Raw genomic sequence first — 24,723 nt, 5'->3', positions numbered from 1 at the left:
ATGTAACCTAAGCGTAGGCTAATTCTTGAATGTGGTTCTAACAACCGACAAATACCCAACAGAATTATCGGTATTATTTGAAAAGTTGTTTTAGTAACATTTCTCATGTTCATTTGTCAGGTCGCAGTTTTTCGCAAGCTTAGCGTTTAGCAGATGGTGCAATTCCTTTTTTGAAAAGAAAATTGTCATTCCCTTAAGTGAAAGAACTAGACGGAAGGGTGGGACCTCCATTTTTGCATAAAAGATTAAAGGAAGCTTTAGATGTGCTTTTCGGGCGTATGCCTGTCATTGCGGATATTATTTCGAGGCAACTTATTTTCTTAGTAGTCTATTTTTCCTTTGAAATAACTCCTCCTTCACAATTTCTTGTCTTGTAACTCTGTATTGATTGCCTAATCTATACATTGCCTAAATTGAAGCTCCACAAATGATTGATTATTAAAATATTGGTATCTTATTGTTATTAAATAGTATTTTGGTGCTCTAAAAATTGTACTTTAGACATGGAAACTTAGGGTGGTTTTAATATGTTCCAATGTGTTTTAAGGGTTTTAAGGTGTGTTTTAAGGGTTTCAAGGTGTGTTTTAGGGATTTTAAGGTGTGTTTCAAAGGATTTTAAGGTGTGTCTTAAGGGTTTTACGTGTGTTTTAAGGGTTTAAATGTGTGTTTAAAGGGTTTTAAAGTGTGTTTTAAGGGGTTTTAAGCTGTGTTTTGAGGGTTTTAAGGTGTATTTTAGGGATTTTAATGATGACACATAAATTAGCTAAGGGGTGGGAGTTAAATTAACTTATTGTTCATGAACGAGCAGATTAGGCTTGGAAATTATATTAGTGTACATCATACCCACCTTTCTTCTAGAAAATTGTGGCAATGGGGAAGTTGAAGTGGTCTTGGGCCCACTGTCATGTATTGTTGTCGGAATTATATGCGTATGCTAAATTTTAGCTCAGTCAAACTACAGAAAATAGCTGAAATTTTGATTACCTAATCTGACGAAGTTAAATACAAGCTTTTAGAAACGGTCCAAAAACTTTCGGGTAATTTTTGGGGGAAATGACCAAAGTTGGAGCTTCAAATTTGTTTGGATTGAGATGTAGCTAATGCTGGTGTACTATCCTGTGTCGCTTAATGCTACGACGAGTTTTTAGCTGCACTATTAATTGTTAGAAAATAAATATGTGCATGCGGGGCCCTGCTACCTAACCGTAACTAGGGGAGCAGGGCGAAACCTCTGCCCCTGGATTGAAAGAATTTCTTTTTTGGACGTTATTGAGCCATTTTGGGGAATTAGGGGAATTTCGCAGTTGTTTATGTCAACTGTTTGTCTTATTTAATATTTACTTTTTTTTTAGAGATCAATAAAGTACGAGGGAGCCTGTTCCAAATAAGTGGTGCTAAAAAGGAGCCACTTGTACTGCCAGATCCAATCGGAGCCGTGATGACATACACCGAAAAAGTTTATGTACCTGTTAAAGAACATCCGGATGTAAGTGCCCTTTTGTTAAGTTGCCCCGTGAAGTGGTGTCAGGACTCTGGGTGCAGCCTCGGATTGAGTTCGAAACTCCGTCAGTGGTTTTGAATTATGTTCTATAAAACGTAGCTCAGCTCAGCATCGTTGAACTTCCAGTTTATTACAAGACTTTGGGCAAGTTGTTGACTCAAATCCAAGACAGAGTTTGAACACCACTGATAGCCGTGCATACCCTTTTGTTCAGTGACTATAACTGTATTTAAATGTGCTTATGTTCCACCTGTGACAGCTTCATTTTTTAAGGGGTAGTTTGGCAGTGGTTTTAGACCTATATGGCATTTTAGACCTCCTTTTCCCGCATAAATTTGAGTTCATTTTATTGAGTCGCTATATACTGTACTTGGATTTTAGAACGCAAGGGTTAAAAAGAGTGGAAATACTGCACCGAAGGGGGACTTCCAAGGCACCAAGAGACATGTTTTTTAAAGTAACTATGCGTAAATGATAAATTTATGTCGATCCATGTTAAATACTACTAAACTGGGTGCCAAAACATTAAAAAAAGCTTTTATCTCTATTGAAGCAAATACGTGCGTATGGGAGGGACTCCAGGTGTCCCCTCCTCTCCCTTGAAAATATGAATTTCTCCTACTTAATTTGCTCAGTTTTTTGCGTAATCACATGTTCGTGCTCTTTGGATTTAGGCCCTCCACAATTTTCTCCAAGTATGTTAATATGAACATGCCGGTTTTGGAGATTTTTAAAATCGTATTTCGATCGGATATTCTCAATGTTTTCCCTTGGGTAAATTGCATGATATTATACAGCAAATAAAGCTTTTTTCCATGTTGAGGGTTTATGTTTCTTATAGCCTATGTCATTAGCCTTAACTTTTAGTTGATAAAATCAGCAGCCGAACCCGTAGGGTCTAAATATTTATTTTGTCTATAATGAAAAGAAAAAAAAAACAAACAAAAAACAAAAAACTTCGAAACATCAGGCTTGAATAGATATTCGTTGAAACCAGCATCTTTTCATCTACCTATGAACTTGGGGTCACACGGTACATTCACACATCTTAAATCCTCTTGTCTTAGTGTGATTGATTCGATTTCAGTACGATTGGGTTGCCTATAGGCGATTTGAAATGTTTGCCTTCGTTAAAATTTTGAATTTTGTCTATTCTTGTGGTAAGAATATCATCAATTAACCACCCGTTGTGCCCGATAATTTTGTAAGGGCGGTTTTAATGAGCACCCTGTGACTTATGGCCAGATTTGATGCAATCAGTTTAGCTCCAAAAAGAAAAAGCAGTCTAATTGATTTTGACTTGTGTCGTGACCCTGAAACACAAAGGACGGTGGACACAGTCCTTTGTGAAACACAAAGGAGACAAAACACATTAGTAAATTCTGAAGATTTTAAGAACCGCTAATTCTTTGTCTTGTTCTTCTAAATAGTTTACCGGTTTTTTGCTATCCAAACTGTTAAGGTCTTACTTCTCTGATCTAAGGCATTTCTTTCCCTAATTTTTGTTTTTATACACATACCTTAGTTCCCAATTGTGAATGCCGAAAAAAAACTGTCAAAGATCATCTTAAGGGTATTCGATATCTTAAAGAATCACCCTATCTCGTCCGGTATACATTTTTTTTTTGGAAACGATTTGGAATTGATTGGGTGGTCTTGCCATAACCTGTAGAGTTTAGATAAAAGATCTGAGTGGACGACTGACTACTTTCCTAGATGTCTTAGGAAAACCATTTATCTTCTTGGGCCGGACATAGAGAACATCCGGTTTTTATGAAATTTACATCTTCAGAAAATGAGAATTCTGATTTTTCGATTAAACCGAGCAGAATTTTCTTTTTAAAGTTATGGAAAGGACAAATACTAAAATTGCCCTAGCATACTTACCAGTGAAACGCTGAAAATCAGCTTAAAGGAAATATTACTTGAGTAATTTCACAGCTTTGAGGGTCCACTGCGGTGCTACCCGCTTTGATTGAAAACTTTAACGAGAGAGAGGACGTAAATTTTTACTGTCTTTTCAATCAAATTTCATAGTTGAGCCACAGATTGTCAATAGCTCTTGATGGTGTCTAGTCCCTTGAGAGAATTTGCTAATAAGCCACTTGTCTTTGAGACAGTCAGCCGTCGCCGAGGCTTGCATAATGATTTTAAGGTATCGAATCTCCTTAACGCAAACAACTTTAAAATTGCAAATGCCAAGAACTTTCGTTCTGAAATCAGGCTATTTATTATTCGATCTACCAATAGATTTATCCTATTGACTTTCCTTCTGCCAAAATCCTTTTTTTGTCATAGAAACTTTAGATATTAGTAGGTATATGTGATGTACCGTCAGATGGTAGCCTCGGCTTCCAGGCGATAGTAAATTCGAAAAGAGTAATCAGTTTCGAGTTTTTTTTAGTTTTTAGGTTAATATGGCAATTTTGATCATTATTTCTTGATCTCACGTTCCTCATAAAATCAAATTGGTTTGAATTTGAGCTTTGGAAACGTTATCAATTCTTCTAATAATAGTTATCCCAATAAGATTGCCAGATATGTATTTAATGCTTGAATAATGCTACCCAATTAATATTTTGCTATTGATTTTTACCTGAACAATGATTAGTCTAATTTAGTCTTAAATCTGAAGGAGCTCTTTATTGCTATCATATTTTCCTGTGATGCATTCAAAGTCCCAGACGAGTTTTTAAGTACTTTTCCCCCTTCTAAAGTAATTGACGCGAAGCATTTGTCATTGATCGTTTCGTGAGAAAATAAATGGTTCTTAAATCAAGTGATATTATACATGGTGGTTTTTACTGCTTTAAATAAATTAGCAGTTATAAAATGTAGGGGCGGATTTAATTTGAACAGCGATTATATCTTTCCTTGTTGCATTATTGTCTTACGTTCCAGAACAATGCACACATAGCTCAGCCCATTCCAAACCAAACTTATAAAATTCAACCCGGGTGAAACTCAACCCATGAACCTCCCCTATAACCATTTGTTGCTCAATTAAATTAGAACCGCAAAGTTCCCTCCTAATTCACACGTTTTCATACCGTCTCCCCTTTTAGTTATTTTTATCTTCCTCCCATATACAATAAGCTTTTGCTTTCATACGTGGTTTAAACCTAAAACTATCTCTGCAAGCCTCAATACATAAACAGTTTTTACACAGGCAAAACTGAACCCACAGTTGTTCCTTGCATCCATCTAGTAATCGAAACCGATATACGATATCCTGTCGCCTTTGTTCAAATTGTTATTTCTTATAAAATAGAAGTACATCGGGGTTGGTGGAGTGAGAGAGGGATGAATCGGCCGGATCCTGATGCGCACTGTCGGCTCATGGTGGCCCAGGTCATGGGGACAATATGTCATGGCATCAATCACCATGAAGGATACACAAAGAAAATGCCATGAGAAAAGGGGTTTAGGGAACTAAAGCCTTTTCAGAACAATTCTGAGGGGCTTAAAATTACGACAGCGACGGTAATGGCTTGAAAGACGATGGAGATTATAATTGTTGACTCCTACAGCAAAAACAATGACATTGACGATGTCGTTGATGGATGCGGTAATAATGTTGGAAACGGTGACGGTGACTTGTGCTGTCATTGATGGCGTGTACGGTCATGAAAATAATGATGAATGTGATGGTAATGACAACATAATATATGGTTATTCGTCATCAGTGCCTTTTCGCATAAAGATAAAGTGATACACCCCCAAGGTTGATTGTACAATTTGGGAAAAAACGTGCAACTTGGCATTTGAGTCAGAATAGTTTTCTATTATCCAAGCGCTTAGGGGATGGGGGAATTCTCTCCAAAAAAATCCTTTGTGAAATTTGAAATATCAGGGCCTAGTAATATACTCTTTTTATTTTCAATCCGTAAATAGCTTGTAGCCTATTTATGCTCGTAGTTAAACTTGTGCTGTTAGGTTGATTCAACAGTCCTTGGGTGTTACTTCATTACTTGGGTCAAGATAGCAATGATAGCATATTTTGTAAAATCGGGACAAAATCGGGTCTTTTTAGTACAAGAAGGTCCATAACGATGACAATCCAGATATACTGGAACAAATGGCAACATTAACCAAACAGTAAAAACAAAAGAAAGCTCATAAGGCTTTGGTGCTTAAATGCATTGACTCACAGTTTTTCAGGAGCTTCTGAACTTCTTTTCTAATCTATTCGAAAGTTTTCTTAGTTTGTCATTTGGCCAAGGAAATGTTGTTTGTGTGGGAGACACTGTGAAACAAGCCACCGGTTTGGAACCGGGGAAATCGAGAGTTGGCAACTGCTCTATATTTAGAAGGATGTAAATATAGTTGTTATTCTAGGGGGTGATAATTCAACCGTGAAATTTTTGAACTCTACGCAGTATGTCTCTATATCTAGTGTGTAATAAACTATTACTTTATTAAGTGCTGGGCCCAGGGGGCGGGAAAGGGGGAGGGGTAGGAGACTAGCCCCATAACCTGATATTTGCTAATCAGAATATTTTTTTTTTGCATAAGATGCTGCAAAATTGTAAATTGAAGTGTAAAGTAAAAATTATACCCTAAGAATTTAGATTACCCCTCCCCCTCATCTTCGCAACACAGAATAGTCCTGTAGGGTTAAAATAATTTCTGATGTAAATTTACTGTGTCAAATTGGTAAAACTACGTTCAAAAGTAATGAAAGAGGCGTTGGTAAATTTCTAGTTGTTGACCACTTCTGATTGAAACATGCTAAACAAATAAAAGTAGTGCCATTAGATTCAAAAAGAGCGTAAAATAAGGAGTCTAATGATACTTTCTTTATTTTATTAGAATGTTTTCTTCAGAAAAGTGGTCAACCACTAAATATTCCTTGAGGTACTATTTTGATTTACTTTAAAAACACTCATACGCACAGACACACATTTACACACAGATATACACACACAAACATACACACATTCACACACTCATACACACATATGCACACACACACACACACATAAACACACGCATACAAGCACCCATAAACACATACACACACGAATACACACACATAAACACACCCACACACACATACACAAACACAGACATACATACACACACATAAACACACACACACACACATTAACACCCATACACACATACACAAATAAGACAAAATCAGTGATTTCGAATTTTGTCGAGAATGATGCAAATATTGATGGATATGACTAAAGTTGATGAAACTTATATATTTGAAGTCAGCTTAAAAATCCGATTCTTTTGATGTATCTATTGGTACCAAAATTCAGTTTTTTAGAGTTTCGGTGACTATTGATCCGGGTCGCTCCTTACTTACAGTTCGCTACCACGAACTATTTGAAAAAAAAAGGTACTTCTGTACATAGTGGTACATACTCGAGAAGTGTAGTTAGGTTAATTCTAATGAAATATACCAAAGTATGATAAAACATAATGTTTTAGAAACAAATTTGAGTTACATATTTGTGCACTAGGGTCTCTCTTCACACATTTCTCTTCCTCCTTGTAAACTCAAGCGTTTTACCTAATATCATATTTACGGTATGCCAACAGTCGTTTACTTTTCTTTTTTATATATATAAAATTGCAAGTCTTTCAAAGAATGTCATAGTTGACGTGATAATTTTGACGAGATAAATATGTGTTCGTTTTTGGATTCAGTGGATTTATGCAAAGGTTTGTCTGGACCTTTTTCTTGGTGGAATGCCAACAAGAGGAACAAAATTAAATTGGGAAGTCATCCTTTAGATCAGGTACATGCTCAAGAATCTATTTTGGGGGAGGAGACCAATTTTTCAAAAGTCAAAAGAGAAAAATAGACATATTTTTATCCGAAAAATGATAGGAAACTAAGAACACAATTCAAGATTGTGTGAAGACTTTGGCCGGAGCGCCCACCCGTTGTGTACATGGGCGGATCCAGGGGGAGCATATTTTATCCCAGAAGGTCAAAAATCGCAATAATTATAGCATAATTATAATTATTGCAATAATTATTATAATTGAGGGACAAAAAGCACCAATCTTGCCTGTGTTAAGTCCTACATAAAATTATTTATAGTACTGAGCAGTTAATAATAATAATTAACTAACGTAAATGATTTAATTCCTTTTTTATTATTTTAGTTTAATTTCGTTGGACGAATCTTAGGACCACGAGGAATGACAGCGAAACAGTTGGAACAGGAAACAGGCTGTAAGATTATGGTCCGAGGAAAGGGATCAATGAGGGACAAGAAAAAGGTTTGTTTTCTCTATTTTCCTTTTAACTTTCCTCTCGTCCGTTTTCTTCTTTTACGAACTCAGCCCAATTGTCTTCGCTGGTTTTAGTTCTCTTTTTGTGCATGTCTCTGTTTCTATTTGGCTCAAAAATCAATCAATTAAGAAAATATAGAATTATTTTCTGACATTTACCTGTTTTAGCTTTGAAAATATTAGTATTGATGTTCCTATTTTGGAGGGGGAAGGGAGGGAAAAAAGCAAGACATAAAATAATATTATGGGAAAATAGGTCGAATATGAAAAAAGTGGGGCCAATATAATGTTTGATGTATGTAGAAAATAAGAACGAAATGGAAGGGTATAGTCTGTGTAAGAGCGTAGCAGAGATTTAATTTTTAGCGTATCTAATAAAGAAAAAGATCTTCTTTGAATATTCAACACAGTAAAATGTATATTACAATTTAGCTTGACTAAATTGAAGGGGACTGGTAATAAAGGGAAAAGAAAGGTGACCCCTAGCGACTAGAAATTTATTTAAAAGCAAATACGTGTTTTACTTAACAATTCACGGAACTTAAAATCATTCATGCATGTGAATATCTTGAGCAAGTTCAATTTCTAGGATGTTGAAATGAAAGTCAAGCATTCCCTCTCCGTCAAATTAATTTGCAAAAGTCTTGTTGCTTTGTTTTTACAACTGAATTCTATTTTTGAAAACAGTTTTTGGCAAGGGATCTGGTCCCAGTTGGAAATCGAAACTTCTATGTCCACTTTTCGACACGAGACAGTGATTTCATTGCTGGTAAAGATTGTCACCACTCATTAGCCTCCGTAATTCAACATATTTGTCACTAAAATAACATTTAAAGGTAGAAATATAAATGGATTCAAGTTGTTTCTATAGATGCAAAGTGACTAGTATCCAAGTAAAATCTTTCCAGCGAGGCGATGTAAATGAAATTACGACTGATAAAAAAAACAACAACTATAAACACAAGAAAATACTCAAGAATATTTCATTTGTTGGGGAAATTTGCGGAGAATCTTTGATTTAAAGAGGTTTTGTTATAATAAACAAATACAAAGGATAATTTTTGAATTAAGAAAAATAAAAATGTCACCCAAATGAAGCCAGTGAATTAAATAAAATTTTGCTTCAAAGTTCAAAATATTCAAAATAACAAAATTCGAAAATAGCTTGAATAAGTTTATTTGATGGCTGAAAACCACACTCGTTTCGTTTTGTCTCTTCAAAAATTTCTTTTTGTTCTTCGGTTTTCTATTGCACATCATGTATATTAGGTGAGATATCAGAACATATAAACACTGAATCTTTTATTTTTATTTTTACTGCATATATAGAAACTGAAGAATTTTGAGTTCACCCCAGCGGAAATTGCTAGCATGAACTAAAAGAAAGGCAGCCTGGATGTAAATTTTCAGTCTCATTTTAATATGTGAAATTTTATTACAGTTAAACGTAATGTGTTTAATCCTAAAAACATTCTATTTGTTAGTACTAGACATTTTTTTTTTTTTTTTATAGGGACATACTTTAATGTTCTATCTTTTAGACATCATACTAATATGGTTGGTCCTTCTCAGAATTCTGTTTGTTTAGTCTAAATGTGACAATGTTTAAAATATGTTGGTTTGTACCGTTTTCTGTAAAATTTGCGTCAGTTTTTAATGTTATGTTTTAATCTTATTCTTTTATTGCAAGCATTCGGAAAGAAAATTGTGAGTATCTTATGTGACTGTTGTTGCTCCTATCATGCTTTTACTTTCTAGTCAAATGCCTAATTATTTTGTAATAGGCTCTTTTATTTTTTTATTTTTATTTTCAGTTCGGCTACTAGGCATTTGTCTTAATATCTCTCTTAAGAAGAATTTTCATTAGTATATTTTTGTATTTTCATTAAAAAAAAGGAAAAATTGTGCACCCCTCTAGATTTTAGAAAATTCATTTTGCTATGCTTACTTAAAAAATTGAACAAAATCCTTTGTCATGGCTAACTTTTAACCAAGGGATGTACCAAACCATTCCTTTTTGTCGTGGTATTGAAACGATCTTGTTTTAGTTGGCTTTGTTTTTTGGTTGCAAGTGATCTTACATAAAAATGACATAGCTTGCTCATTTTTGTTGTGTAAATCGAACCTTTTACCTCATTAAAGAATGGACATGGGAGGGGGAACCTTGGGGCCCAGGGAGCCCATAAGTTCGGAGTTTTTACGAATTTGGAGGCTTTTCTTATTCAAATTGTTTTTTGTATCCCCCCCCCCTGTCAAAAAACCTGCCTTTGTGCTTTGCCTCGGTGCCCAATGTAGCCTATATTCCCTCCTCTTAGATTACTTTTCTTTCCAACAGAGGAGGAATAAGAGGTCTCGCGCGCTGCAATAGTTACAATAATTATGAGTCGTTATGGCGAATGGCAGAAAGAAACCCTAAGCTCCCAGTAAATATTTTTTCTCCCACTAAATATCGTCTTTATATCTCTAAAGAGACTTAAATGCTTAGTAGCCTTTATTGCTTATTTGGCTAAACGCAAGGACAAAAAAGAAGAAAAAAAAGGCTTGAATGGTTATTTGTCTGTATAAATGTAAAACAAAATTAAATAGAAGATGTTCTAATATGTCGTAGTGAAATAAGCCTCAGTAAACTATGGCGTATAACTTGCTTATTAGCATGCCTTTATCTTATCCTAAGGTCCTACCTTTGATGGGTTTGATCATAACACTATCTCAGGTGTAACTAAGATGCCTGGAAAAGTGCACTTTCTGATATATTATTCGAAATTGTCTTTTGGGACAAATCTGTTGGAATATTTAGGAGGATACCTCCCATCATTTTTGTGTGTAGGTTTGCCTGTACTTTTTCTAAACATTCTATATTCTTCCAACAGCGTATTTGGCTTTTGCTGGTTTGTCTGAGGATATTCCATAGCAACCAGTTTATCGAGATTCTTGCGGAAAAAATATCCGGCTGATACGAATTCTTTGGGAAAGCATTGAGAAATACATTTTTTCTCAAGAACTATACGATGTTTTGAATGTCTTTCAGCATAGCTCTAGAGATCAATTAATTGATGATACATAGACTATTTTATTTTGGGCCTTATGACGACGAAGAAAATGGCTTACGTTTTTGAGCATCGTGGATGCCTGCGGCATGTAGTTTCATTGAACAACATTTTTTTTAAATTCTTGGCACTATTTTACATTGGTTGAATTAATCAAGCTGTGTCTTTATGATGACTCTTTCTTTCACTGTCCAGATGGACTTTTGTGATTTTAATAATTGTTTATTGAACTGTTTAAGCTAAAAATCTAGAAAAGCTGATCTTGAAGTAAATCCAAAAAAAAACATTTTAATTTTTCTTTAAAGTTTTTCGAAAAATCAATGACTTTTTTGATAAAATTAAATTAAAAAAAAAACTTTTCTACTGAAAGTACACAGCAACATTAAAACTGAAAATGAACATATATTGCACGTTGCGTGTGAAAGTTTAAGGTGCTTAAAAAAATCTTATTGCAGTTCAACGGTCCTAGAGTTTCAGCAGTCGTTCTTAAAGAACTGGGGGACAAATTCAAACTTTAGCGTAAAGAGCGAGGGATTGAGGAGGGGGCACCGAATAATTTCGGTTCATTTTAAGTTTTAGTGTTGCTCTTTATTATTTTTTTTTGTTTAATTTCTGGTCATTTTCCAAATCATACCCAGGCCTAAAGAAAATATGCCGTGGATTACCGGATCCATAAACTCGTAATTGGTAGCGCCCAAATTTTTCTGTTTTTCTTCTTAAAGATTTAAAATTCTTGATTGTAAATAAAATTTTGAACAAAAATTGGAATATTTCGTCAAAATTTTCGGTTGAAGCCGTTGCGACCTACAATAGGGTTCTCATATGCTTAAATTTGTTTTATACCTTCATTTAAATACATTGAAACCAGTGAATTAATAGGAACGGAGAAATATGACCATTCAAAAATATCTGAAAACAAAGCTCCTGGTATTAATTCCCCCCCCCCTAAAGAAATTTTCTGGCGAGGCTCATGGTGACCCGCCTCTTTTTTCACCTTGGTTGCTAGGTATGCAAATGAAATATTTTATGCTAGATAAATTGTCCAATGGCAATATTACTACCCCCCCCCTCCCTGGACGAAACTGTACTAATAATAAAAGCGTTGACCAAACTTTCAGAAATCAAGAGGAAATAGATATCAATACGCCCCTCCCTTTCTCTAAAATGCGTTCTACATTTATCGGAAGGCTCATTAGGATATTTGGGCTTTAAATTGCACCTTTTTGGTGTCCCCCGCCCAAAAAACGACCCGCGTGTATAATTTTATAAAACATGAAACAAGTCAGTGTAGTCAAATAAAGTGTAGTCAAATAAAGTCAGTATAGTAGTCAGTCAAATAGTAGTCAATGTAGTCAAATAAATGTAAAGGTAAAGGTAAAGAATACGGCATTAGACTTTACGGTCCCTATCGGCGGTGCTGATCTCCGTTTCTTGGCCCTTCAGCGAGGAAGTGCAATGGGGGGCTGGGGGCCAACCATCCTGTGCTTTCGCACACCCTTCCTGTTTACCTTCCCCAGATTTCTCCAGGTACCCATTTAGAGCTGGGTCGACTCTGGCTAAGCGTTTTTCTGCTACAAGAAGGGAGGTATCGCCTTGCAGCACCCTTATCCAGGCTTATTCTGCATGAAGTGAGAGGAAAGATTAATTCCTAATTCTTTTTCCATGCCCCTTTCAATATTTATATCTGAAGCAGGGCGGCCACCACGGTCAGTTTCCGAAGTGCTACAATTGCCCAAATGTGGTTGCTACACAGCGATTCTCGGTGCTGCAGTCAAAACATATTTGTGTTGCGCCGCGACAAGCGAATGGTCTGTTTAATTATGCTTAGATTAGTTTTTTAGGTCAATTTTTTATGTAGAGGAACAAACAAGGTATCCATAAAAAATATAGCTGACCAGAACGCTGAATGAGAAAATGTACGCGCACACGCATGTCCTGTATTTAAATGTATTTAGAATATTGTCACGCACAAAGATGTTCTGACATATATCTTGATGTGAAACACATTATGTTATTGCGTTTTATGTGTCTATATTTTTAATTTGGCCATATAAGAGAAAAAGTGTTACGTTCAATATACGTCTTACAGTGCTACACATGGTGAAATAGTACTAAAATACCAACTTTGTGCTAAAGATGGCAACCTTGATCTGAAGGCTTGTGGAGAATTTGACAATTTGGGCACTCAAATGCACTCTTTTAGGCCTCCGACCCTCTCCCATCCCTAGCCTACCCATTGAGCCACCCTCTCTCCTTCATAATACTTTCGCGAAATTACACCTCATGAAAAATTAACTGCATAAACTTACTTCAATTAAGCATTAAGATTATTGTCTATACTAACCATTAACCGTCTATCTTTTATGGATTTCGTGACTTCTTATGAAGGAATGCACCACCATGCGGGATTACTCCTTCTGCAACATGGAAGCTGAATGTACACTTTTTTGATACTTTTAAATCAATTGGCTATCTTAGAATTTTTAGTTGATAACAACTTGGTCCTTATTGGGGCAAAACCGGAGTTTGATGTCACAAAACGGCAGAGGACGCCACTTTTCCACAAAACAGTCTCTTTGATATCTTAAAAAGGACACTAAAACTTTTAATTCCCGTTCGATTGAGCCCTCTTACAATCGTTTAGATTCATTGGTTAATTACGATCACCCATGAGAAAAAATAAATAAAAAAAATAAATACAGGCCTTTTATCTTTCTTCTTGTAGAAAAAGGAAGCGAAATTCCCCATCTTTGTAGATAGGAGCTTGAAACCTCTACAGTAGGTTCTTCTGATATGCTGAATCTGATGGTGCAATTATTATTAAGGTCGGTTGGTTTTTGGGGGATGTTTTCTTCCTTTTCGAAAATCTGGTAAATTTTCAAAGGCCAGTAGATTTCGGTGCGTGACATTAAGCCGAATAGATTTCATATGTTTAGAATCAGCATAAAAATTCCAATTCTTTTGATATATTAATTATTATGAAAATTCCTTTTTTCGAGGTTCAGTTGCTATCAGACCGAGTCGGAGCTTACAGTTCGTCACCACGAGCTGTTTTAAAAGCGTAACAATAACATGAATTTAAAGCAAGGACTCCAATCTTTTTGTGGTGAAATTGGACATGGAACGGCAAAAAAAAGTCAATAATCAAATCTGTATAACATGGTCATATGAGACCTGTTGTTTCCATTATCGTTGCCAGACTGGGCAACGATAATGACTGGGATTCCATCAATTGAACAGCATAATCGTCGGGGCTTTGAAAAATCATGCTCTCCTTGGACGTTCAAAAATCCTGCACACCAGATGGGGCATACCAAGCTTGGTGGAAATGATCCACGTCTCGCAGGGAATGTGTCTTGCATGATGGAACTTTACAAGGGTGGTGGAACTGCATCGCTATCCCGCCTTTCCGAAATATACTCCAGGTGGTGGAAAGTGTGTGACCCCTTGAATTGGTTTTGCCGGATTCGAAATTGCAGTACGGAAATTCTTGTAAATATTGCGTGATTCAGTTTATCACTGGGACTATGAATTTTCGGATGCGTTCAAAGTGAATTTTTTTGAAGTTTCATTAAATTAAACTTTCGTGCAGGTTCAAGAGGGGTGGTCATGCCATTATTTCAGGTGAAACTAGGGTGCCTGAAAAATATATTTCCCTATATATTTTTCGTAATTGTCTTGAGGGACGGGTCTGTTTCAGAATATTCATAGGGATGCTTCGAATACTCTTGTTTGCAGGTATGCCTGTATTATAAATATTACACATTCAACGACGTGTTTTTATTTTGGTTCAGGAAGTTTTATGTCAAACAGTCTATCGGGAGCCTTGGAGAAAAATCCCCACTTCGAATTCTTAGGAAACGCATTGAAGGGTACATTTTTTCTTGAAAGCTTTACGATGTTTTTAAATATCTCTCAGCATAGCTCTATAGAACTAATTAATTGTTGATAGACTATTTCAGTTTGGGTTTATAATGACTAAGAAAATGGCTTACGTGCTTCAGTATCATGGATGGATGTGGTATTTTCGTTAAACAAAATTCTTATTTAGATGTTCTTGGCACTATTATTTTTTTTATTAGTCAAACTGTGTCTTCATGATGACTTTATCTTAATGTCTAGCTGGATTATTTGGGGAGTTAAAACATTGTTTATTAAATTTTTTAAGTTCAAAACCTGAGAAAGCTGATTTTGAAATGAGTCGTAGGACTAATTCTTATCTTTCATTAAGGATTTTTCTCTAAGCTCTTATCCAGTTTGACTCACTTGTTGGAAAAAGCTGAACGTTAATATGAATGTAGAGCAAGAGTTTAGTTAGTCTTCTGGTGAAGTTGAACATGGAACCGAAAAAATGCTCAATCATTGAATATATTTTGATTATTGGATATTTTTCTGGGCTTGGTTTGTTTTGATGGGCGTTTTCGGGCTGAAAAACCTCTTCCTAGCTAATTTATCTACTATGGTCTGCCTCCCTGTAGTAGCATAATATTTGTAGGCATGAATATATAATGAATCGGAGGTAATAGGCTTGGGACTGTCTGTGCAGGATTTCGACTCTTGTTGATAGAAGAGCATCGCCAAGTGCTGAAAACCATGTTGTGACCAAGATGGGCCCAGGATTGCACAAAGCCTCCAACTTACTGGAGGTCCCAGGGACTTCTTGCTGTCCGGTTCTAAGCCGGCTTAAGCGCTTCGGTGTAGACTTGAGAAGATATGTTGGTCCCCATCCTGCACTGGTATCTGGGATCACTGCTTTTCTTGAGGCCAAAATAATTTCAAAGATTTAAAGAACATGAAAATTGGAACTTGGAATGTTACGACGTTAAAAAATGAATATCGCATCGACATTTTGACTGACGAATTCAGACGGTTTGAACTGGATTTATTAGGAGTTTCAGAAACTCATATCCCAGGGATAGGAAGCATGAAATTAGGTGACATAGAATTTGTTTACTCAGGCAGGAAGGATGGGGTACATAGACAGGGAGTAGGGCTCATGATGAATAAGGAAGCTTCTAAGTCTTGTTTAGGCTGGGAAGGTATTAATAATAGAATACTAATTGCTCATTTTATGACTAAAAAGTTTAGGGTATCAGTTATAGTAGTATATGCCCCCATTGAACCAACTGATGGAGATACTAGTGACTCAGATGAATTTTACTTACAGTTACAGGAGCAAATAGACAGGGTACCAGGTAGAAATATGGTGTTTTTGCTAGGAGATTTTAATGCCCAGGTTGGTAGAAATAGGGATAGATGGTATCCTAGCATAGGTAAATTTGGTGTAGGAAAAGAAAACAGTAATGGCCATAGGCTTTTGCAATTTTGTAGGTATAACAACCTAGTTATAACCAATACGGTGTTTGGTCACAAAATGACCCATAAGTTGACATGGTATTCACGTGATGGTAAGACAGCAAACCTTATTGATTATAATATGAAAAAAACTTCGTTTTCTTAAAGAGTTAAAGAGGCTGCGTCCCAAAGTCGAACCTTAAAACGTACAGGAATTAGAAGAGGCAGTTGGGGGGCTGCCGCCCCCCCAAACCCCCAGCTTTTAAAGACTCTTTTGTACAGTTTTTTTGTGGGGGGACTTCATTGTTACTAATTACTAGTTTCGGCGCAATGGTTCTCCTGTCCTCTTGTGTTTAACATTTTTCGAAGTTATTCCATTATTCATTCATTTCAATTTTTTGTTAATTAAAAGAGGGCCTTTCCGAAGCCAAGAGCGGGGGGTTAGCAAAAAAACAAAAAACCTGTACAAAAGAGTCTTTAAAAGCTGGGGGTTTGGGGGGCGGCAGCCCCCCAACTGCCTCTTCTAATTCCTGTACGTTTTAAGGTTCGACTTTGGGACGCAGCCTCTTTAACTCTTTAAGAAAACGAAGTTTTTTCATATTATTTCTGTACGTTTTTCTACAATCCATGGTGGATGTAATTTAATAATTCCTGTACTCCTCGTACAGGAATTAGGAGAGGAACTTGGGTGGCTGCCGCCCCCCCCGCTTTTAAATCATTGTATAAAATAGAAAAAAAAAATAGATAGAATGACCGAAATGTTTCTTTTGCTCATAAGAAGCTAATATTCTGTTATCTCTCAATTGATAAGCTGTCCAGGTGTTATCAAAATTATACAATTTTATTTTGATGTTGTTAAAAAAAACCGCCCATAAGGGACTTGAACCCTTACCAGAGGATTAAAAGTCCCACGCTCTACCGACTGAGCTAATCACTTACATGTGTGTAAATATAACTTCTCAATAACTTTTAAAAATTTCAAATTAACATGGGCTCTTATGGAGAGAAATGCGTTAATTAAGTAGCTAATGCGTGGTTTCTGGAAAACAGGGAAGGAGTTATCGGATCGAGCTGAAATTTCGCGGATAAGCTCCTGGGCCGTAGGGGACCTTAACTTGTGAATTTCAGCCTGATTGGACAACGTTAAAAGGGGGGGGGGGGGTGGGGCTGGGGGGTCGAAACTTTCGGGGGGTTAAGATTTTCCTACGAAACTTTGAAGGGCACTTACTCGGAGAATTCCGCATCGAATGAGTCCTCGTACACCCAGATCCGATGTCGGATGTGACCTGTAGGCGTCGAGAAAAAAAAAGAAAATGAATTTTAAGTGGCTATGCGTGGTTTCTGGAAAACAGGGAAGGAGTTATCGGATCGAGCTGAAATTTCGCGGATAAGCTCCTGGGCCCTAGGGGACCTTAACTTGTGAATTTCAGCCCGATCGGACAACGTTAAAGGGGGGCTGGGGTTGACGGGTCGAAACTTTCGGCCAGATTTTCCCCATGAAGGAAAAGTTGGATGGGGATGAAATTTTGCAGGTTTCTTAGTTGGAGCTCGGGCTACGAAATGCATACCTCCCCATCCCTCTGCGACCACTGGAACCGAAGATCGCTTAACATTGTCGTGTGTCGCCTCTTTATAGAGGCACGAGTGTGCCTCCTTGATGTTATTGTAAACAGAAGACTAGCAGGATCAATACAAGATACTAGGGTGTATAGGAGTGCCGTTATTGATGTTAAAAGTAAAGATCACCATCTAGTAGTGTCTAAGTTTAATTTAAAGCTGAAATTTCGGAAGGGTAACTCCCTCCCGGAAAGTTATGATGTTGGTAGACTTCAGGATGAAAATTTGAGAAAAAACTTCCAGGAACAGTTGAGTACTAAACTTGAGAGTTTAAAAGTTGACAATGTGGAAGATGGATGAATAATTTCAGAAAAACAATTTGTGAAGTTGCTGATGGTGTCCTAAGGAAGAATGCCAAGACTGTAACTAGGAATATTAGTGAAAAAGCTTTAGGTTTAATAGAGAGTAGAAGGGGTTTGTATAAGAATTATCTGAGTGATAGGTCGTATGAAAACAAAAGGAATGTAAAGAAAGTGGAGAAAGCATTAAAATAAGAACTAAGGAGATGTGAAGTGGAGGCGATGGATAAAATTGCTAAGGATCTGGAAGATGCGGCTAGACGGCATAATAGTAAAATATTATACTGGCATGTTAATAAATTGAAAGGGAGTAGCCAATCCGGACTAGCCCCAGTTAAAGATAGAAATGGGGCCACAATTAGTGATAAGGAAAAAGTTAAAGAAAGATGGGTAGAACATTTTGAGAATGTGCTAAACCGAGATACAGTTGCAGGAAAAGATATAGATGAAAAGGAAAAAGTTTGTGATACCTTGGATGTGAAGGAAGATTTGTTTAGTGAGGAAGAATTAGCGACAGTACTAAAAGGATTAAAAAATAATAAGGCTTCAGGTGCTGATAGTATGATTAATGAGTTTCTTAAATATGGTGGCTCTGAGGTTAGGAATAAGCTACTGAAGATTATGAACATGATTTTTGAAAAAGGGGAAGTACCCAATGATTTTTGGAAAACCTTAATTAAACCACTGTATAAGAAAGGTGACAAGAGTGAGTGTCGTAATTATCGAGGCATTAGTCTGGTCTCTGTAGGTAGCAAATTACTGAGTAATATGATACTTTTTAGACTGAGACATGCTGTAGACAAAGTTTTAAGGGAAGAACAATGCGGTTTTAGAAAAGGTAGAGGATGTGTCGACCATGTTTTCTCTCTTAGGTTAATAATTGAGAAGTCCCTTCGTTGTCAAACACCTTTGGTCCTCAGTTTTATCGATTATGAGCAAGCTTTCGATTCTGTTGATAGAACAGCGTTAACAAAGGTCTTGTCGTTATATGGTATACCTGAAAAATACATTAAAGTGATTTGCGCTATGTACGAGAATAATACTGCTGCCGTTAAGGTAGGAAATGAGGTTAGCAACTGATTTTGTATTAAATCAGGAGTTAAGCAGGGTTGTGTTCTATCCCCCTTTATATGGATCATTTTGATGGACTTCGCCTTAAGGAGCACAGGAAAGGCAATTGGAGACCATGGAATCAAATGGGGAGAAAGAACGCTCCTGGACTTAGATTATGCTGATGATTTAAGCATATTAGATGAAAGTGTGAGCAAAATGAATGAATTTTTAGAGGTTTTACGAGTTCAGGGTGCTAAAATAGGCTTGAAAATTAATGTTAAGAAGACTAAGTCACTAAGGCTAGGAATAAGTGATCATGAACAGGTGACATTAGGTAACGAAAAGATTGATCAGGTTGGGAGCTTCAGTTACCTTGGTAGTATTATTAGTAAAGATGGTGGGAGCAGTGAAGATGTTAAAAGTAGAATAGCTAAGGCCCAGGGTGTTTTTTCACAGTTAAAAAAAAGTTTGGAAGAATAGAAAGATAAGTCTACAAACCAAGATTAGAATATTCTTAGAATATTCTAGTTTTTGTAATTTAGTAGTTAATAAAGAGAGTTCACTGTTTTTTTTATTGGAAGCTACAGTGATGACCGTTGTCAAATATGGCTCTAAAGCATGGGCACCCCGAAAAGCAGATGAAAATTTACTAGATGTTTTCCAGAGAAATTGCCTACGGATTGTTCTGGGTACCCGGCTGACTGACCGTATTTCAAACAGTAGGTTGTACGAAAAGTGTGGTTCAATCCCGCTTTCTGGGGCTATAATGAAAGAAAGGTTGTGATGGCTAGGCCACATTCTACGGATGAAGGATGACAGATTACCGAAGATTGTCCTTTTTGGCCAACCGTCTGGGGCTACACGGAAAGCAGGTCGTCCTTGTCTGGGTTGGGAGGATGTCATAAATAAAGATTTAAAGGAAATGGGAACTTCCTGGGAGGGTGTAAAGAGGGAGGCTTTAAATAGATTAGGTTGGAGGAGAAGCGTGCGTAGCTGTGTTGGCCTCAGGCGGCTTCTTGCTGCTGTGACTTATTAGTAGTAGTAGTAGTAGTAGTAGTATTGAATATATATCTCTGTTTCGGTAAGCCTTGACGTTTCCGTATTGATTTAAATTCCCAACTGGGCTAGCATAACTGCAGGGGCTATAAAAGATAATCTTGTCCATGGATGTCTAATATGTAGATAAACCTGGTAATGAATGATTGGTATTTACCAAAAAATAAAAAAATCTGAAACCGATTTTTGCTCTGAGAAGTGCGTAGTATGGTTTATCATTGGCACTGCGAATTTTACATTCGCTCCGAGATGCAGAATTTAGTGCAAACCAGGCTCACATGATGGCGGGTTGTCCAAATTCTATATATATATATATATATATATATATATATATATATATATATATATATATATATATATATATATATATATATATATATATATATAAAGTTTGGTTAGTGCTAATGAAATAAAACAAAATATGATGAAAATTTAATACTTTATCAACAAACTTATGAAACTACAACAAAGAATTATGGAAGGGTGGCCGCCCAGACCGCATTATATTAAACACGTAACCTAAACTAATTTAACCTGTCCTAACCAAAATACCAACTAAATATTTAATTGAAATATAGTTACAATGTAGTTTCCCACCGAGCCAAAGCTAATATTTTCTGTTATGAAGACCGGTTATTATCTCATGTTAGCGATTCTAGATCTTTAGTGTGGTGGCTATTAGAAAAAGTACCATATATATATATATATATATATATATATATATATATATATATATATATATATATATATATATATATATATATAGTATCACCTCGTATGTATCACCAAGGTATGTATCACCTCGTTCTTACCGTTAGGTACGTAACCTTTCAGAAAGGAAATTGTTGCTGATCTCGAAAGCAAAATCCAAAATCAATGGGTATTTGCACCACAAAAACTTTTCATTCTCATAAGTCAAAGAAAGTTGCATCTAAGAAGTTTTATCGTTTGCATGACATCGTTACGTGACTGGGTCTAATGTCTCCAGTTCTGGCCTATCGCATTTTCAATTGACACTAAGTATCGCGAACACTTGATAGTTAATCAGCGGTTTCTGAAATAGGCCCAAAGGAGATCAAAAGACGTTAAACCTCCGAACTGTCTATAGACTAATTTATCAGGCTGCTAGACTACGTTTAATGAAAAAGGTGGTACTTACGTCTTATCCCAACCACACTCAAGAAGTTTAATTTGATCTCTGCATTCGTAGATGATTAGCTTAGCCTAAATATAATAAACTTCTATGCAGGTAAATTTTAATTAAATATTTAATATATACAGTTGGTATGGTTAGGTATTTAATATACGTTCTGGGCGGCCTGCTTTCCATAATTCTCTGTTATAGTTTCCTTAATTTTGCTGCTAAAGTATTATATTTTCATGAGATTTTATTATATTTTATTGTAACTAACCTAACTGCACTATTTGAGTGTGGTCGGGATAATACGCAAGTACCAAATAAAAGTTAATTTGGGATCCTTTCAAATAAACATTTTTAATTTAATTCTCTCTGGTTTTTATGAGCCACCTATCTCTCGCTTTGCATTACTTAAGATAATTAGAAGACCAGAACTCTGACGATTAGGAATTTTGAAAAAGGAAGTTTTTCCATTGGCGCAGTGTCTTCCAAAATGTGGTACGGGACTCCCAAGGGTACGAAAAGAGTTTAGTTGTGAGAGATGTTGTACCAGAGCTTGTTGGGGGTATGTACCTACACCATGCAAAGAACAGGATAATAGACGTGGAACCGCGTCTCATTTAAGAATTAACAACCATAGCAGAGAACCTAAATACGGTGATCAGTCATCTCAGTACAAAAACTTGCATACTTTTATTCCATCTAAGTAAATATTATGCGTAACATTACTTCTATTTAAATTTTAATATGAATAACTGTATTTCTCGTTTATTGTTATTTTTACTATCTACAAAAAAGAAGAAAAATTACATTATTTAGATTGTTATTAAAATTAATCAATTTTTTCGAGAGGTGATCGGAAGAGCGAAAACTATAGAAAGGGGTAGATATGTTTCAAGTTTGTTGAGACAGACGTCTTTAATACTATTGGAACTAAGAACAACGGACTCTGGTTGAAATTCGCATTCGGATCGTGCGAAATTTTTGTTTTGAATCTTTGAGTCTGGGGCCCCTGTGTCACCTGCAGAAAGCACAGGGAAAGCATTTACAGAATTCTGTTTCACATCCTAATTGCATCTCCAGAATAGTATTTACAATGTCAGATGCTTCTGAAGACTTATAGCTCTGTATAAATAAATAAAAAAAAAGTTTTTTTTAACTCAAAGTAAGGAGCAACATTAAAACTCAAAAGGAACAGAATTATTCCGCATATGAAAGGGGCTGTCCCCTCCTCAACGCCCCGCTCTTTACGCTACAGTTTTTTATGGTTTTAAAAAGTAGAGTTGTGAGGAAGAGTCAAACTTTAGCGTAAAGAGCGGGGCGTTGGGGAAGGGACAGTCCCTATCATATACCGAATAATTTCTGTTCGTTTTAAGTTTTAATATCGATCTTTACTTTCAGTTAAAAAAAACTAGTTTTTGATACATTTAATTTCTGCACGTTTTTGAATTATTGCAGGTGTTGATTTTAGATCACTTTACATGAATTATTAAAAGGAAATTTGTATATTAACTTTACTTTTCTTGGCTAAATGGCTTTCCAAAAGTTTTGATCGGACGATTTCGAGTAAAAAAAGGGGCGGGGCAGGGGGCCTAGTTGTCCTCCAATTTTTTTGGTTGCTTAAAAAGGCCATTTGAACTATTTTCGTTTATTTTTATTGCGTATATTGGGGCGTTGTCCCCTAGTCAATACCTCGCTCTTTACACTAAAGTTCGAGTTTTGTTCTAATTCTTTTAAGAATGACCCCTGAACCACAAAGGTCGTTTAATTAGAATAAATAGCTCTTCTGAAATTACTAAAAATGCTCTATCCTAAAGAGCGAGGTATTGAGGAGGGGACGAACCCCCTAATATACGTAATGATTACTGTTTGTTTTAAGTTCTAATGTTGCTCCTTATTTTCAGTTGAAAAAAACTTATTTTTTACATTTTCTCATTTTTTAAATAATGCTTGAAAACTCTCTTCTCCCATGATAAATTCCTCCATGGAAAGATTCTCTCACGTGACAAAGACCCCCCCCCCCCCACCGCCACCATAAAAATATATTTCGTCAATAACCAATGCTATATGTAAACAATGGGCAAAGTTCATAACTTGCAGCCCATTCCCCGGGGACTAGTTACCCTCCATTTTTTGGTCACTTAAGAAGGGCACTAGAACTTTTAATTTCTATTAGAATGAGCCCTCTCGCGACATTCTAGGACCACTGTCGATACGATCACCCCTGGAAAAAAAACGAAAAAAAAAAACACAAATAAACACACATCCCCGTGACCCTTCTTCTGGCGAAATATGCAAAATTCGACATTTTTGAAGATAGGAGCTTGAAACCTCTACAGTATGGTTCTCTGATTCACTGAATGTGATGGTGTAATTTTCATTAAGATTCTATGACTTTTAGGGGGTGTTTTCCCCTTTTTTTGAAAATAAGGCAAATTTTCTGAGGCTCTTAACTTTTGATGGTTAAAACTAAAAACTTGATGAAACTTACATCACTTGATAAAAATGTGATCCTTTTGATGTATATATTGATATCAAAATTCTGTTTTTTAGAGTTTCAGTTACTATTGAGTCAGGTCGCTCCTTATAGTTCGTTACCACGAATTGTTTGACTAAGCTGACCATATTGTTTTGCACCGGTGACATTTTTTCAAATAATAAAAAAAATCACTGCTCCCGAATTGACGTTTTTAATCCACAGAATATGGCTAATGTAGGAGCTGCTTACGAATGCTTTTTGCTTTATTGTCCAATCGTACAGGTCTGCTAAAATCATTAGTCAAACGAAGGAACCATCTTGGTTAGAAATGAAAACAGACAAGGGGCAAATCAATTACTTTCTCCGTTCGTATATATCTGTCTGGGACAGAGGAGTGGATTTGGGACTGGTTATTTATTCTAAGTCTAAAATGTTGAACACGGCCCAAGTCTATCGTTTTTAATAACACAATTGCTGACAGACAGATATCACGTTTAATTCCGCCGAGGGAAGGGACCGAACTGCAATTACAGCTTTGTTATTCTCGGTCCGTTAAATGATCGAACTATTTTGGGATTCATATCTCAGGTGACCACTTTTAGAACATTTTCTTTAAAGCTTTTGACTTCATTCATGTCAATAGCCATGTCTAGGTCTAACTTTTCATCCTCCGGCTGTTTCTTGCATTACATCTTGATTGAGGACGCTATATTGTGTCAGCTTTCATGATATTCTGGGTGAAAAAAAATATATAAGAAATTGTTGAGGATCAACACTTAAATTGAAACAGATGCCAATATCGACTTTGCTAGACTACAAGCGAAAGTATTGCCTTAGCTTGTCATGGCTGCAGTGGTAGGTGCAGTCTAGTAAAGAGTGAGGTATTGGTGCTAGGAACGTATTAAGGTGGCGGGGGGGGGGGGCTTTGGGTATGTGACAGCTACCTCCCAACTTAAGTTTTTACGGTGAGTCTTAGATTT

General features: G+C 36.3%; 1 protein-coding gene across 6 annotated transcripts in view; it reads left to right on the top strand.

Moving 5' to 3' along the window:
• Nucleotides 1–24,723, top strand: part of LOC136027419 (protein held out wings-like) — a 137,286-nt gene that overhangs the window by 34,807 nt on the left and 77,756 nt on the right. For all 6 annotated transcript variants that reach the window (XM_065704698.1, XM_065704680.1, XM_065704688.1 and 3 more), the window contains exons 2-3: nucleotides 1,353–1,486; nucleotides 7,631–7,747. In XM_065704698.1, the coding sequence (XP_065560770.1) occupies nucleotides 1,353–1,486; nucleotides 7,631–7,747 (251 nt within the window). The remainder of the gene's footprint in view (nucleotides 1–1,352; nucleotides 1,487–7,630; nucleotides 7,748–24,723) is intronic.

The sequence above is a fragment of the Artemia franciscana genome, chromosome 1 (genome assembly GCF_032884065.1).
Source record: "Artemia franciscana chromosome 1, ASM3288406v1, whole genome shotgun sequence".
Lineage (NCBI taxonomy): Eukaryota > Metazoa > Arthropoda > Branchiopoda > Anostraca > Artemiidae > Artemia > Artemia franciscana.
This window is presented reverse-complemented; position numbering and strand designations above follow the sequence as displayed.